This window comes from Chelonia mydas, chromosome 1 (genome assembly GCF_015237465.2).
Source record: "Chelonia mydas isolate rCheMyd1 chromosome 1, rCheMyd1.pri.v2, whole genome shotgun sequence".
NCBI classification, from domain to species: domain Eukaryota; kingdom Metazoa; phylum Chordata; order Testudines; family Cheloniidae; genus Chelonia; species Chelonia mydas.
This window is the reverse complement of record NC_057849.1, coordinates 75,136,009-75,153,682: the sequence shown is the minus strand read 5'-3', so window position 1 is coordinate 75,153,682 and position 17,674 is coordinate 75,136,009. Positions and strand designations below refer to the sequence as shown.

The 17,674-nt window shown below is 43.7% G+C and overlaps 1 protein-coding gene across 1 annotated transcript in view; it reads left to right on the top strand.

Moving 5' to 3' along the window:
- Window positions 1–379: 379 nt before the first annotated feature.
- The window catches only part of KLHL1 (kelch like family member 1), a 445,797-nt gene continuing 428,502 nt past the window's right edge, over window positions 380–17,674 (top strand). Inside the window, exon 1 of the mRNA XM_037895040.2 lies at window positions 380–1,024. Within this exon, the coding sequence (XP_037750968.1) occupies window positions 585–1,024 (440 nt within the window). The 5' untranslated portion in view covers window positions 380–584. The remainder of the gene's footprint in view (window positions 1,025–17,674) is intronic.

Here is a 17,674-nt window from a genome sequence, read left to right as displayed (position 1 = left end):
GTGACTTTATTCCCCCCTTCTACTCTGTCACTGAGCAATGCGAGGCGGAGGAAGAGCCCCCCGGCGTTATACCCTGGCGGCGGCGGCTGAGCCCGCTCTCGCCTTGTGTCTGTGAATCAGATTAGTGCTTCTTGAGCAGCCTCCCTCATCCCCTCTCCTTTGCAAGTCTCTCCGTCTCTCTCTTTCCTGAGAGCTGCCTCTGCTTCTCTCCCCCGCTTTTCCTTGATCGCTTCTCCAGCTCGGTGCGCCCCTCCGTTCTCCGTCCTCCCTGCGTGTGTGTCTCCCGCCCCCGGCCACTGCTCTCGGCCCGGCGCCTCAGCATGCCCAGCTCTGCCCGGAGAGGCTGGGGCTGCTGAGCCGGGACTTTCTGCAGCTGCCGGGGGGCCATCGCCGCGCGCGCGCGGGGCTGGGCGCAGCAGCTCAGCGGGCGCCCTCTTGCCTGGGCCATTTTGCAGTGTCAGGCTGCGCGTCGCGCCGCTTGTGCCTCGCCGGCTGCAGCCCCCTTCCCGCGCGGTGCTCTGAGCCCCTCTATCTCCCCCCCGCCTCCACCACCGCCACTTGCCCAAGGCAGAAGCAGCTGCAGCATGTCAGGCTCGGGCAGGAAGGACTTTGACGTGAAGCACATCTTGCGCCTTCGCTGGAAACTATTCAGCCACCCATCGGCGCCGGCCGGGCCGGTGGCCGGCGGCTGCTTGCAGCCGGACGGCAGCTTCGAGCACTGGGGGCCGAGCCAGAGCCGCCTGCTGAAGAACCAGGAGAGGGGCGGCAGCGCCTTCTGGAAGAAATCCTCTTCCTCCAGCCCGCTGAACGGGACCCTGCTGCCCGCCACCAGGCATGGGCTGGGCCAGCGGCCGTCGCCCAGGACCGTCTTCTACGTGGAGACCCTGGAGGAGGAGGAGGTGCGCGGCGGGATGGAGCTCACCCGAGAGCAGGAGAAGTCGCTGATGCTGCAGGAGATGAAGGAGGAGCCGGCGGACTGTTCGGACTGCAGCAGCCAAGCAACAGGTGAAGGATGTGGACACAGGTACAGTGACCCGCGCGGCGCATCCCATCTGTGGGGGTGAGGTTAAGGGGAAGTGGGGGGGGGGGTGCGCCTGAGGTTTGACGCTCCCCAGACTTTGTCCGTCTTCATGGGCCAAGCCAGCCTCAACTTTGGAGGCTTCTTGTTGGTTGGTTTGTTGTGACCAACTTTAGTTGGGCTAGCAAGTGGGCCGTGCCGGCAGGAGGGAGCTCAGCTCCACAAGGCTCATCAGCCTGGGGACTTAGATCATTGCTTTTGTGCCACCAGCATTGCACGGGGGTTTTGGCTTCTACGTGTACTCTCGACCTTCCTCTAGCTCTTTACAGCAATGGGCAGGACATATCTGCTATCCAACAAAACCAACTGACTAGCTACTACACATCGTGGGGAGGGGGGGAAGGAAGGTAACTTGAAAAAAAAAAGTTTACTGAAAATGTCACTATGGACATTTTAAATGGAAAAGACTTACTTAATAAAAGCAACAAAAACCTAAAGGTTTGATAGAAAAAGATGACCTGAAGATGTGGCACATTATTTTCTTTCAGATTTGTTACCTAAATACTAAAAGATGGTGGCTCAGCGTTTTCTCTCTCTCCAAATCAATTTCCTTTATCTGCATAGGCAAGTTCAGAAACAATATAGTATTTAGGGCAATGAGAACCTACCTTTAAAATAGTGAACTGTCCAGCTCAAAGAGGAAAGGAGATACCTGAGAAATTACAAGTTAAGACCGTGAGAAAGGTGATTTCAGGCATGTGTTTTTCAGATCCCCCCCTCCCCCCGTTATTCAGTTATTTTTTCTAACTTCTTAGGGTAAAAAGAAGTGAAAAGTAAAATTAACAGTGTATTCATTAAAAGAGTGGCGTGTAATTACCATTCAGTATAGAGGAGACAAGACTTTTTGATGCAAGTGAAGCTGAAGAGTAGATCCCTGAGGTCCATCAACAGTGCATCAATGTCTGTTTCCCCTGCTTTCCTCATTACTTTAGTAACTTTCATTGCATTTCTTTTGCTCTATATTTACTTTTTCCTTAGTAAGTACAATTTCAGTTTTATTTATAAACAGAAAGGCAAGTCCTGGTACTCTGTTTACTGTATTGCAAATAACACATATGTTAAATATTTTATTATGTGCAGAGACAACATTGTGTAAGTTCTCTGGGATTCACATGATTGAAGATCAAACTCCATTTGACAGAAGCCACTCTAGAGTATGTAAAAGCTTTCACATGGGGACTGAAAACATATTTAATCTACTTGAAAAAGGCTTTTAACATTTTTATCAATTAGTGTAGTTCATTTCACAGAAGCTACCTTATTTAAACAAATGTGGACCATCCAAGGCATGAATTAGAGTACTTTGTTAAAGGGGAGGTCAGTGGTGCTGAAATTTAAGGTACTTTGGAGATTATTATTCAGAATGAGTTGGGTGTTTAACATAGAATTAAAGATACAAATATTTGCAATGTATATATAAGGGAAATCATCAGCACTTCATAATAAAAACATTTATAGTTCATATAAATTTTCTGTGCGCACATTTATTGTTGGGCGCATCATTGATTTGAGGATCCTAAGAGATTCTGCATATTGACGAAAGAAAAAATACTTTCCAGCCTATTGAATTTGAATAGAATTGCTTTATCCATAAGGATAGATATGATAATTATATATGTATTTTCTGACATGAGATGTGTTTAATGGATTATGTGTGTTCTTAGATTTTTAGACTGCATTGGTTTTATGCTTTGGATTCATTGCTACGTCAGTAACATACACAGCCATCTATTATAGCTATTGTTTTGTGAAACTCATATATTAACTTTTTGGAGTAGTTAAAATGCTTAGATTAAAGGAGGGAAAACAGTTTTATTAGTAAAAAAGAAAACAACCTCTTTTTCAAAAATAAAAATGTATTGATCAAATAGTTTTATAATACAGAGGATTTTTTCCAGGGTAATTCCAATTTAAAATATTTCAGTTTTCAATGTGAGGGTATAAAATATTTAAATAATTGCTTTTCTGTGGTAGAGTATCATCCTCTTTATCCTTCTGACATGTACTGTTCAGCACAGTGAGTCAAGTATACGTCTACATTAAAAAAACCCTGACATTTCATCTTATTGTTTAACACCTGACTTGATAGCTACCGTGTGCTGCCAACAATCTTCTCTATGCCCTGACCACTTTTGTTTTGCTTTCTATAGGAACTATGCTTGCTGAAATGTAGCAGTGTTTGTTTACATCATGGTGTCTGTAAGATATATGATCCATGGTTCATTGTTGAATGACAGCCTGATTCTATCTAGGTCTGTGGCACAAGTGCAAAGCTGCTAACCATATACCAGTGTGTTTGACCCACAAAGTATGAAATTGTTCAAGTCTTGCAGCTCCGATTTCCCATATTTTGATATGTGGTTTAAGACTGCTGTAACACTTCAAATGCTTTTGATTCTGGGAACTGAAATAGCAAACTTGTTTACTATAAAACTAAAGTCCTGTAAGATTTCAGATTCCATCCATACACTGAAATTGTTGGTATACCTTTTGATGTTACCATCAACTGAAAATAACAGAAGTTATTCCTAAAATGATGTACTTTAGTATGATGGTATATCTATCTTATAGGAAATATAAATCCACAGTAAAAATCCTTTCAAGAAAAGAAAGGAAATAATTTTGCATTTCTTTAATGAATGTTAGCTTTTTCATAACAGCAATTTTAAGACATATTTTCATGCTTAAAATTTTAAATAAATACCTCATAAGCATGAACGAATTGTAGAATTTATTTTTGATGATGGGTGATGTGTTCTTAACATAAACACAGTATGGAATAATGTGAGTTCCTTGTGCATGTAATCAAACACTGTAACAAGTATAGGAAGGCAGTATTTCATGGGAGCGCCTAAATGTATGATTTCACTTTCTATGAGTCTGAATCTTATTCATGTCTTTCTTGGGTTCTGATCTGCATGCTCGTGTCCAGGCCAGACAGTTTATTGGCAATTCCTGTCACTGTTCGGGCAAGTGTAACTGTATTTCTACTCAGTGGTCCAGTAAGGACACCCAATCCCAGGCTTCCAGCTCCCCAGCTGCATTTCTTGGGTGGAGAGAGACCCACATTTTGGTCCCTTCTGACTGGGTGTTTCCAAGCTACACAGTTCCCAGCCTTCATTATGTTATTCCCAGCAGAGTCAGGTTGCCCAAGCATACCTGATTGCTTTCTCTTCAGAGATTGTTAATAGTGTGATGGCCCATGTTTATAGATGTAAGCATATTTTATTCTTTAGGTAAAAGCACTACTGAGAAAACTGATTAAGAACAATAAAAAAACCTACACACATGCTAATAAGCTTACCAGACTCTAACAACTCTACCCCAACTCTAACATGAGCTCTGGTAGGAGCAGGCCTTCAAAACCCCACAAAAAGATTCTCTTTTGTGGACACAAGTTCATAAGATTCTCAGCTCAGAATTAGCATCCAGTGTTATCGGTCTCAATAGGCCAAGGCCTTCCAACCCATCTCTAAGGATTGGGACCCATCATGGACCAGGGATCCTCTCCATTTGCTGGATCAGGAAGAAGGCCCAGAGCCAGTTTAAAACCAGGCTATTTATCAAAAAATCTTTCTTTGTATGTTGGTCCTTGAAGAATCCAGTTTGAAGTACTATATGTGTACCTTTCCATGAGGCCGGCTTCACAGGGTTGTTAATGAAGGAATTACATTAGCATCCTCCTCCTATTAGAGAAGGTACATACAATTTCACAGTAAGACACACAAAAATTGCATTTTTAATACAGTGGACCTCAATGATATTAAACCTAATTCAGTAAGGTTTAATTTAATTCAATACATTTTATCTTAATTCCGTAAAGTTTGTCCAGGTTATTACAGGATATTGTTAGTCTGTCCCAATTCCTGTCTATTGTTGCAATAACTTTGTGCAGACAGATTTTAACAACAACATACCATATATGTGGAACTCCCTTCCTTTGGTGATTCATGACTCTTGACACAGGCTCAGTTTTTAGATCTGAGCTAACAATTTAGCTGTTTGGTCTTAATTACTCTAACTCCTAAATTTGACTTTACTATTCTGTAAAATAGTGTGGAATGCATTTTATGAAGGGTATTATACAAATATCAGTTTGATTGAATCATAAAAAGGCACATTTTGCTATGTCAATCTGAGTTTGTTCATCTGCAAAGAGTTATGTGGAGCTAATCCCACAAACACGAAAGCACTTGAATAAAGTTATGTTAACGGTGCTATTGACATCAAATGATGTGTATGAGCATCTTGTGCAAGTAGTACTACTTGCACAAGTAAAGATGCTCATACACATCATTTTTTTCAGGATTGGGCATCATATCAGGTAGAGTACCCTCATAATTTTCTGCCTTTTGTATTGCTATTATCAATACTTTAATTTAATTAAATAGTTAAAACCTGTGCATATATTATTGTGCTAAATACTAGTTGACAGTTGATTGTTTGATTTAGCTCAGATTTAAAGATTTGATAGGCAACCTAGAGATAACAATAGATAGAACAAAATATCAGCTATGTTTATTATTACTGACTTACACAAAAACCTCCTTAAAAGAACAATGTTAGGATTTCAAAGTCAAACACTCAGAATTTAGGATGTAACATTGCCTGTGCAATCTTAATTCAGACCTCAAGGGCATATGTTTTATGATACAGTCCTTAATTATATGTTCACATACTAGTTTTTCCTGTCTCGTACAGTGCACAAGATGCACAATTAATCAGCAGTTATTCAATATTTTGTTTTATCCTCATTGTTCAATGTTTGGCCCCAGACCTTAATTAAAGCAAAGTATTGAAACCCTGCTCTGAAGACAGAATTATCAGTTTCCTCACAGGATTATCTCTTGTTCCAGTCACTAGAGTATGTGACTGCTTCAAAAATATTAATTGATTTGTCTTCATAACACTTCTGTGAGGTGAGGGGTGTTATTATCCCTGTTTTACAAGTGGGGAGCTGAGGTACAGAGAGATAAAGGTCAAAATATTCACTAATTTTGGGAGTGCAATTTGAGACTCCTAGGACATGATTTTGCAGAGCATTTAACATCATATATCACTTTATAAGTTCAAAGCACAGTTCCCATTGACTTCTGATGCAGCTGCAAGTGCTCAGAACTTTTGCGAATCAGAGACCAGGGTCTCATGTTGAGCACTCAGAAAATGAGAAATACATATTTAGTGAGCACCTGTGAAAAGTTTGGTTTTCATGAGATGTCTTTCATCACAATAGGACCTCGGGACTAGATCTACAAAGGGCACTTAGACTCAGTACTGCATTGCACAGGCAACCTTAATTGTGGTTTTTCCTAACTTTGGAACACTTGACTTTGCAGCCATAATAATGTTCATTCAATATAGTTCTTTATGTGTAATTTCCTTATTTTTACCAGCTTATGTTAAAACTTCCCCAAGGTACAAACTATTTTACCTTTTGCCCTTGGACTTTATTGCTGCCACCACCAAGCGTCTAACAAGTATATAACAGGGAAAGAGCCCGCTTGGAAACGTCTTTCCATCCAAAATCCTCCCAAACCCTACATCCCCTTTCCTGGGGAAGGCTTGATAAAAATCCTCACCAATTTGCATAGGTGAACACAGACTCAAACCCTTGGATCTTAAGAACAATGAAAAAGCAATCAGGTTCTTAAAAGAAGAATTTTAATTGAAGAAAAAGTAAAAGAATCACCTCTGTAAAATCAGGATGGTAAATACCTTACAGGGTAATCCAATTCAAAACATAGAGAATCCCTCTAGGCAAAAGCTTAAGTTACAAAAAAGTCACAAAAACAGGAATATACATTCCATTTAACACAGCTTATTTTATCAGCCATTTAAACAAAACAGAATCTAACGCATATCTAGCTAGATTACTTACTAAGTTCTAAGACTGCATTCCTTTTCTGTTCCTGGCAAAAACAACACACAGACAGAGAGAACCTTTGTTTCTCCCCCCCTCCAGCTTTGAAAGTATCTTGTCTCCTCACTGGTCATTTTGGTCAGGTGCCAGCGAGGTTATCCTAGCTTCTTAACGCTTTACAGGTGAAAGGGTTTTTCCTCTGGCCAGGAGGGATTTTAAAGGTGTTTACCCTTCCCTTTATATTTATGACAGCCTTTCTTAAACTGCTGTGCTGGGGACTCAGCCAGCCTCTCCAGGCCCTGTTATCACTCAACACGATAGAAGATGGTGCCACCCACCCAACTGAATTACCTGAGTGCTTTACTTAAGCCACTCATAGATTAACAATGGAGCACTAGCCAATTTTCCAGCTCCCCAGCCTTGTATCCCTGCTGGAGTATAAATCCAGAATTATACTATTTTGCACTGCACAGGGATCTGTACAATGCAAGCTCATTAATATAGTTCACTTCACTTTGATGTGGGAAAGATATGCAACAAGCTTGTGTTACCCAAACTGAGATTTTAGCGTACACTTCACTTAAAACACACTATTTAAGATAAAACATAAGATACAGGAAGACAGATTTTAGGTAAGTGATAAGTGATAGCAAATGGATCAAAGCAAATACCTAGCAAATAAACAAAACCACAAACTACCCTAATGTACTAGATAGGATTTGAATTAGTAATATCTCACCCTGACAGATGATATATGCAGTCCACCAGTCCACAGGCTAGAAATCCCATTAGCCTGGGACCAGCACTTCCCTCATATCAGTCTTTGTTCCTTAGACGTTTCCTTGTGCGGGAAGTGAGGCCAAGAGATGATGTCACTCCTTAGCTTTTATAGTCTCTCCATATGGTGGGAACCCTTTGTTTCAAGCTAAATTCCCAACCCCTTTTGTGGAAAACTACAGGAACCAAAATGTAGTTAAGTGTCATGTGGTCTGGTCGCATGCCCTTGCATGCCTTGCTGAGTTATAGCAGCCATTATTCATAGGCTGGCTGAAATGGTCACGGAAAGGCTAAGCTCTTCGATTGTCCATTGTTTTTTTAATGAGCCATCAACACTGTCTAGCTTCTTCATTGTTGTACCTGAAAGGCTAGATGTGGGTGTTTTCAACTTCACAACATCTTTCAGTAAAACATACTTAGCAAAACTTTATAACTTACAATGATAACACAATTCAATTGGCTATTAATGTTCAACAGATCAAGACTTTTAGAATGATACCATACAAGGCATACTTTGTACAAGATGCCACATAATTATATCATAATCATACCATAATCATATTACTATGGTGAATTTGGGATGCAAAGTGTCACTGTGGCATCATACCTAAAACTACATGGTTCATCACCTGATCTGGAACATTTAGATATACTGCACTGACCTCTGCCACTTGAGATAATAGAGTAACTTATAGCAATACTAGATTGTCATCCTCTGTGTGAACCAGCACTAAAGGGGCTGAGACTCTTTGTGTGTTTCAGAGATATTTTTCTGACAGCAGATGAATGGTCAGACTCAGGAATCTTGGGTTCCTTTCCAGGCCCAATAGGATAATGTACTCTAGTGGGCAGACTTTTTTGCCTGCGTCCCCAAACCTGCCTTACCTCATCCAACCTGTCCCTGTGCTGCTTCTTCAGAACTAGTGGATCCTTGTCCTAGTCTCATTCTTCTGTCCTACCCGGTCTCCATTCCTCAGTCTTCTCATCCCTTTCCCAATCTCCTTGCCCAGAAAATCATAGCCTTCTCCACTCCCACTCCAACTTCTTGTCCACAGTCTGCTTGTCCAGCAAATCCCAGTCTCTCCTCCTGACTGAGAGATGACAAGTCTCAAATGCAAGCTCAGGAGTCCCCAGCTAGTCCTTAGATGATGGCCATCACATGGCAGCTCACTGGCACCAGCAGGGAGTGTGGGCTGGTGGACCCTACCCCACCATAGGCACCATCCGCAAAGCTTCCAATTGGAGGAGGTGTTCAGCCTCTCTGATTGGTTCAGACTTACTCTTTAAGCCAGAAGGAGGAACAGGAAGTTGTCTGAGCCACTAGGTAAATCTTTGTGTAACGCACTCTGTATGATTTTATAAAAGTATGCTGATGAGTGTGAATATAATGTAACTAAAGTATGCTTCATGCAAAAGGTCTCTTGTAAGGTATCATTACAAAGCTTATAATCTATTGACTGTGGTCATCCTATTTGTATAAATGTATCACTCTTGTACCTGAAACTAGAAATATGAAATATAACTCTGAGGGCCTATTGTAGTTATGCAAAGTGTGGGCCATTAATGGTGGTTTGGAATCTTGATGGCTCCTATCAACCAGGACAATTGACTGTGGATGGCTCTGTTTGCAGGCAGGCCTTCCTGTGAGTCAGGATGGGAGGAATGAAGGCTTGGCATCTCACAGGAAATGTGACCATGTCACCTGGTACTGAAATTCATGTTAAACCTGGTGCTTTTCCATTTAGGGGTGGGGACAGGGACCCAGAGAGACAAAAGATTCCCGCCTTGTGCCAAAGCCATATAAGGGGGTGGAACAGAACAAGGGAGGCAACAATCATGAGAAATCCCCTAGCTACCACCTGAGCTAGAACAAAGGCTGTACCAGGGGAAAGGATTGTGCCCAGACTAGAAAGGTGTCTGATCTGTGAAAGAAACTTATTGAAACATCTCTAAGGGTGAGATTTCACCTGTATTCAGTTTTTATTACAGTTTTAGTACTAGACTTAGACTTGCATGTTTTATTTTATTTTGCTTCGTAATTGACTTTGTTCTGTCTGTTACTACTTGGAACCACTTAAATCCTACTTTCCTAACATTAGTGAGACATGTTCCAAGTTTAGAAAAGCATGCACAAACCAGTTCCTCAAAAACAAAAGACAAACTAATGCCTCAGCCAGGAGTCAGCAAAATCAAATGGCCTATCACCTGGTTAAGTGGACATTCTTCAGCATGAAAAATGGTGTGAGCAAGAAATCTACATTTTGGCAGACAGCTGGAGGTTCCCATCCCCACTGATTTTCTGTCTCCTGAACCTCAGCTCGAGATGGTTTTCAAAGAAAAGGAGAACTATAAGAAAGGGTAACAGCTGTCTGAAAATACTTCTTCCTTTCTCTCTTCTCATGACATCAACAACACCTGAAGGATAAGGAAGTAACACTGAACTGGGGGAAGGATCCTGGCTGAAAGGAATCCAGCCAGTAACCATGTGGTGAAAGAAACCTTTGCTTTGACTTAATTTAACTAGTTAAGTTAGATATTAGTTGCATTTTATGTTTTACTTCTTTGTAACCAATTCTGACTTTTATGCATATTACCTGTAATCACTTAAAATATATCTTTCTGTAGTTAATAGACTTATTTTATTGTTTTATCTAAACCAGTGTGTGTTTGGATTGACGTGTTTGGGAAACTCCATTTGAGATAATAGCATTTGTGCATATCATTTTCTATTAATGAAATGACAGACTTTATATGAGCTGGTATTATCCAAGAGGGTGCTGGGCAGTACAAGATGCATGGTTCTGGGGGAAGTCTGGGACTAGGAGTTTGCTTCTGTTGCCATGCAATGTAATTCATCAGTGGAGAGCACTGGGTATAGCACTGATACAGTATAGCTAGGAGTGATTTACATACTGGAAGGAGGAATCGTTGCTCTCACAGCAAAGCAGTATAAGAGGCACCCCAGGCTGGAAGATTGAGGGGACACAGCTGACCCTCTGTCCAGATTGCTCCCTGGGTAAAGTCACAAAGGGCTGCTCAGATATACACAAAATCGCACCTCAGAGAGGCATATAACTTAGTACAAATTAGAGCTGGGCATAAAGGTAAGACAGACCACCTTTTGAATCTGCTGGGGACATTCTGAATACATCATAATGCCTTTTGGTTTAACCAATGACTCTGCCACATTTAAATATTTTATTAAAGACATGTTCCAGGATATTCTGGACCAATACATGGTGGTATACCTGGACAATATACACAAGTAACTTACTTAGAGGTAACCTTTAAACAAATATTCAACGGAAAGTTGAATGTTACTAGTACAATTAAATACATACAAGTATTTTTAGTAATAATGAAGTGAAGGTGTGTCTATTTTAGCCCTGAAAAGTCCCTATTTATAGCTTTGAAATGTTCGCAGGTGACAGTCATTGGTTAGGAAGTGAAGGCAGTGCTGGAAATGAGAAATTCTGCTTGAAATAAATTTTTAGAAAATGGATAAAACCTAAGTCAGGAAAGTATTCTTTTTCTGGAAAGCATGAACATATGTGCTTAAATGTTTTCTAGAGTCACAGCCTAAGTTAGGGTTCAACATACCATGGCTTTAGTTAAATCCAAAATTCAGTTTTTGGCATGTTTGGGGATGAGTGTCGTGTGGTATGCACACCATGTCCTCCTTTGGGGCATGATGAGGTTGTGATACGACTGTGGTTACAGTCTATAAAATTGTCCTTAGGCTGAAAGTGGCATGGCCCAGAGGCCGGAGTCAATATGGCGGCCCTTGGGGTTAGGGCAGTATGCTCTAGTGGCCAGAGTCAATTACAGCAGCCTTTGCATTCTGGGCTGTGTGGCATAGCGACCAGAGTCAGTTACTGCGGCCTTGTGTTCAGGGCAGTGTGGCCTAGTGGCCAGAGTCAATATAACAGCCCTCAGACACAGGGCAGTGTGGCCTAGTGGCCAATATCTGAGGGGCTGCCACCAAGGGGGTGTGAGGGGCCCTGACCCAAGGCTCTAATAGTGGCGGACTGGTCCACCACTAAGTCCGTGGGGAATCACATCAAAACACGCTGACCTCACATGGGTGGGAGATACCACTGCTCATCCTTCCTGGGTCACTTCCTTCCGCACTTCCTGAACCTGCAGTCCATGAGGCACTGGGGTTTTCAGACTCCTCAGAGCAGGTAATTCCTTGGGGCTTTGTTGGCCACAGATCTCCAGTCTGCATCTCAGGATCTCCATCTCCCCCGGGCAAGGGCTGAGAGGGCTCTTCAGCTGGAGCCTCCACCAAAGGTCCTTCCTCTCCAGCGGTCAGCTTAGAATGAGCTGGGCTGCTCCCTTTTATACTGAGGCAGCAGTTGGAGCATGCCAAGCATGGTCTGAGGGGAAGGACTTCCATCACCCATATTGTGGGGTTAACCCCTCTTGCCCAGTGTGTGGGATGTTCCCCCATCACACAGACACCCCTTAAGAGGAACCCCAGTGGGTGGTGCATCTCCCTCGCCTCCCCTCACAGCCTGTAGAAGAAGTCCGCATTGGCGTGAACCTTACCAGGTCGATGACACGCCAAAGTCATATGGTTGGAAGGAGAGGTACCAACGCATAATCCTGGGATTGGTGTCCTTCATGCTGTGTAACCATCAGAGGGGTGCATGATCGGTAATCAGTGTGAAGGTGCTATCAAGCAGATAATAGCATAGGGCGTTGATAGCCCACTTTACTACCAAGGCCTCCTTCTCGATCATTGGACAGTGTGTCTCCCTGGGGAACAGTTTACGGCTCAGATATAAAATGGGGTGTTCTTCTGCATTGATTTCCTAGGATAGGATGGCCCCTAATCCCACTTCTGAGGCATCTGTTTGCAGTATGAAGCCTTTGAGAAGTCTGGCTATACGAGGACTGGTTCCTGGGCTAGCTGTTTCTTCAGGGTCTGGAATGCCTCTTCACACTTACTGGACCACCGCACTTGCCAGGGTTGGGAACTTTTGGTTAGGTCAGAGAGGGGGGCCGCTATTGTCGCAAAGCCTGGCACAAAACACTGATAGTATCTGGCTAATCCCAGGAATTGGCATACTTGCTTCTTGGTTGTTGACATCAGGGTATCGGATACAGCTTGTACCTTACCGATTGGTGGTCATAACCTGCCTCCTTCCGCTATATACCCCAGGTATGTCACCTTTTCCTGCCTGAGATGGCATTTTGCAGGATTGGCTGTGAGGCTCACCTCCTGAAGGGCCTTGCAAACATTGGCCAGGTGTCGAAGGTGGTCCTCCTAACTGCCACTGTAAATCATGATGTTATCTATATAAGCTGCTGCATATCGGTTGTGAGGTTGTAGCACCTTGTTCATCAACCACTGGAATGTGGTGGCTGCTCCATGTAGTCTGAAGGGCATTTTTATGAACTGGACGAGGCCATATAGTGTGGGAAAGGCAGTTTTCGCCCTGGAGTTTGGTGTGACGGGTATCTGCCAATAATCTTTTGTTAAATCCAGTGTCAACAAATATTTGGCTCCCCCTAGTTGTTCCAGGAGTTCTTCAATGCATGGCATTGGATATGCATCGAACCAGGAGATGGCATCAACCTTTCAAAAGTCAATGCAAAATCGGATGGCCCTGCCTGGTTTTGGGACCAGTACGATTGGGCTTTGCCATTCACTTTGATGTTCTTCCTCCACTCCCATCTCAAGCATCATCTCCAAGTCCAGGCGGACAGTGTTCCACATCTTCCTGGGGAGAGGCCAATTGTCATCCCTCACCCTCTGTCCTGGAGTTGTCGCAATGTGGTGGCTTATGATATCGGTCCGCCTTGGGAGTGTTGACAGGATGTCCAGGTAGTCCTGTACGAGACGTAATTGTTCCTGTTGTGTGGGACCACACTGGGACTTCTCCCATTACCACCAGCTTTGGCTCCAGAGGTTCTTCTACTGGGGGTCCCAGTTCCAGTTCTGGGGGTGAAGGTGTGATGAATAAGGCCTCTTTGTCCTTCCAGGCTTTCAACAAGTTCACGTGATATGTGCGTACTTGCTTCCGTTGCCCCGGCAACCTGATCTCATCATCTACTCGTCCTCCTGGCGAGACAGCTCAAAGGGGCCTTGCCACTTGGCTAATAGCTTCGACTCAGTGGAGGGCAATAATAGTAGAACCTGGTCCCCAGGCTCAAAGCTGTGTACGTTAGTCCCTTTGTTGTATTGTCACTCCTGGGTTCGCTGGGCTTGTAACAGATTCTCTTGAGCGAAGGTGCACAAGGCCTGGAGACGCTCACAGAGTCATAACACATAGTGAGTAGTTCCCAGGACCTGTGTCTCTTGTGCCTCCCAGTTGTTTCTCAGGAGGTCGAAGATGCCCTGAGGTTGTCTCCCATAGAGGAGCTCAAAGGGGAAGAACCTGCTCAAGGCTTGGGGGACCTCCCACACAGTGAACAGTATAGTGGGGCAACAACAAGTCCCAATGTCGGGGATCATCTTCTATGAACTTGTGGAGCATTGATTTGAGGGTTCCATCGGAGCATTTGACTAACCCATCAATTTGTGGGTGGTACACGGAAGTCCTGAGGGTTCGAATGTTCATGAGGTGGCACAACTCAGCTATCAATTTGGAGGACACATTGGTGTCCTGATCGGTTAGGATTTCCTTGGGTATCCTGACCTGAGCGAAAATCTTCACTAACTGTGTTGTGGTGTTAGGGGCCATAGGCATGCACATGGGGATGGCCTCAGGTTTGCATGTCACATAATCAATAAGTACAAGGATGAATAGGTTCCCTGTCCAGTCTGCTGGCACTCAGGGCAGGATGCACAATAATCCCTTATTTCCTGATGTATGCCAGGCCAAAAAAACCAATGTGCTATCCTCTGGAGGATCTTCTCTCTATCCCGGTGTCCCACCCAGGGTACTGCATGAGCCAGCTGTAGGGGGTTCTGGTGTAATCCAAGAACTGTTGGATAATTTCCTGTGTTTGGGGTTCCTGCACTACTTGGTAAAGATGGTCTCCCCAGATCTCAAACCATGGTCCTTGGGAAGGTTGTGGTGTATTGTCCCCTTCCTGGTCTGGGGTTGCAGCCTGTTCCCAGGCTTGACTTAAGAACGGGGACTCCCTCTGCTCTTGGACAAAGTTCTGTCATGCTCCAACTCTGCCTGGGCATCTTCTACAGGGCACTTCATGCCTGGATGGGACTTGGTGGACAGTTCAGGGGGTTTAGATGGTCTTTCTCCAGGGTTGGGTTCCAAGGGGTGGCCAAATAGTTCCCCCCTTGTCAATCCTGCTTCTCCCCCTCCTGGATGTTGTCTGCCATGGTTCTGCAGGATCTCCTGGAATTCTGGTCATTCTAGCTCCAACACCATGGGTAGGCCAGCTTGGGAGCTATGCCAGCCTGGAGGGTTTCTTCCCGGCAGTGGACCCCAAGTCTTACCCAGGCAGTTGGGTAGGGCTGTCTATCCCCATGGATACAGTGAAGGTGTATACTTGTCCCGGAGAGTTCAAGGTTGGGAACAAGTCCCTCACAAATGATCATCTGGCTACAGCCCAGGTCTACTAAGGCTGTTGTGGGGAATTCCTTCCACTCAAACCGGGGCCATACGTTTTTCTGGACCTTTCTTCCGGGCTTGAGGGCCATCTTCACAGACTTGCCCATAACTACAATCCATGTGGGGGTAGTCCTGCTGAAAGTATCCTCTTGGGCACACTCCCAGCAGTGGTCTCGGGCTCCCCCTGCCCTAGAGTGAACCTTCGGTGGGCTCTGTCCCTCCTGAGGATCTCCTTCCCTGTTGGTATGGGTCCAGCTGCCTGACTACCTGCATTTGAGGGTTGGGGGGTTAGCTGGAGGTCAGGGGAGGTGTCATGCTTCCCCTGTGTCCATTTTGCGGGGGTTCCCCGCAGCCAGTCCATCCCTATTCCTCGGGCTTCCGGACTTCCAAGGCCATGTCTCTGGCCTATCAGCCGCCAAGTAGTCCTCCATTAGTTATATGGCCTCTGCCAGCGTCAACGGCCAGTGCCACTGCACCCATGCCTTCCCTTCACTCAGGAGGATCTGGGTGAACTGAGGACAATGATCTCCGCAACTTGGACCCCGACCGTTTCTCTGGCTCTAACCATCATCAGGTGTTATCCCACTGGTGTTTAGGCCTTATTAATATATAATCTGAAATAGAACTCCTACCGATGTCCATGGGAGTTCCCATATGAATCAAGGTTAACATACAGTCCTTTCTGGGGTTGGTTAGAGCTCTGTGCTCCTACAGGAAGTTGAATGGAGATCAACTGTACAAGACAAACTTAAAGAACAAAAAATTTACATTGTTTTGGAAAATGAAACATATTGATTAGCAACAAATTTCTTTCATGCTTAGGTTGCCACAGAGAAAGATCAAATTTTGGAGCCCTCACAAATCAGTGACAAATGAGAGGTTGAACAATTCATTTACACACAGTGCCCATCCTTTCTCTGTTCTCTGTATTCCCTGATCAGTTAACTCTTAGAAAAAGATTTCTATGTCTTTGCTGAATTTAAGATAGTATCATAGAATTGTAGAAATGTAGGAAGGGACCGTGAGAAGTCATCAAGTCCAGCCCATGATGCTGAGGCAGGACCATCCCTTTTAGGTGTTTGTCCAACCTATTCTTGAAAACTTCCAGTGGTGAGGATTCCACAGACTCCCTTGGAAGCCTATTTCAGAGCTTAACTACCCTTATAGTTAGAAAGAGTTTCCTAATAGCTAACCTAAATCTTCTTTGTTGAAGATTAAGCCCTTTACTTCTTGTCCTATTTTCAGTGGGCCTGGAGAAAAATTGATCACCATCATCTTTATAACAGCCCCTAACACATATGAAGGCTGTTATCAGGTGTTCCCCTCAGTCTTCTTTTCTCAAGACTAAACATGGACCGTTTTTTTTAACCTTTCCTCAGAGGTCAGGTTTTCTAACTCTTTTATCATTTTTGTTGCTCTCCTCTGAAGACTCTCCAATTTCCCCTATATTTCATAAAGTTTCAAAAACTGGACACAGAACTCCAGCTGAGGCCTCACCAGTGCCAAGTAGAGCAGGACAATTACCTCCTCTGCTTTATATATGACACATTGGTTAATAAAACTCAGAGTGATATTAGCCTTTTTCACAACTGCATCACATTATTGATTCATATTCAATTTGTGATCCACTGTAATGTACAGATCCTTTTCAGCAGTGCTACCACCTAGCCAGTTGTTCACTATTTTGTAGCTCTGTGTTTGATTTTTTCCATTCTATGTGAAGTATTTTGCACTTAACTTTATTGAATTTCATCTTGTTGAATTTGGTCCAGTTCTCCAATTTGTCCATGTCCTTTTGAATTCTAATCCTGTCCTCCAAAGCGTGTGAAATCCCTCCCAGTTTGGTGTCATCTACAGATTTTATAAGCATAATGTCCACTCCATTATCCAAGTCATTAATAAAAATATTAGCAGACCAACGACTGACCCCTACAGAACCCCACTAGGTATGCCCTCTCAGTCTGACAGTGAACCATTGACAACTGCTCTTTAAGTATGGTCTTTCAACCGGTTGTGCATCCACTGTGATAAGTTCGGTCACAGAGACCCCCTTGGGATTGTCACCTGATGTACTGGAATTACCCTCTGAGCCAGTTTTCCCTGCCAGCTTGGGACTCTAGAATCCTGCCTTGTTGAGCCAGACACGTTAGCCTGCTGCAACACAGACCCAGGTCTGGTCCACTCCCCAAAGCTGAAGACTTTAACCAAAAACTGCTCTGCAGGTCACCTATCTCCAGCACCCAGACACCCAGTTCCCAATGGGATCCAAACCCCAAATAAATCTGTTATACTCTGTATAAAGCTTAGACAGGGTAAACTCATAAATTGTCCACCTTCTATGTCACTGATAGAGAGATATGCACAGCTGTTTGCTCCCCAGGTATTAATCACTTTGGGTTAATTAATAAACAAAAGTGATTTTATTAAGTATAA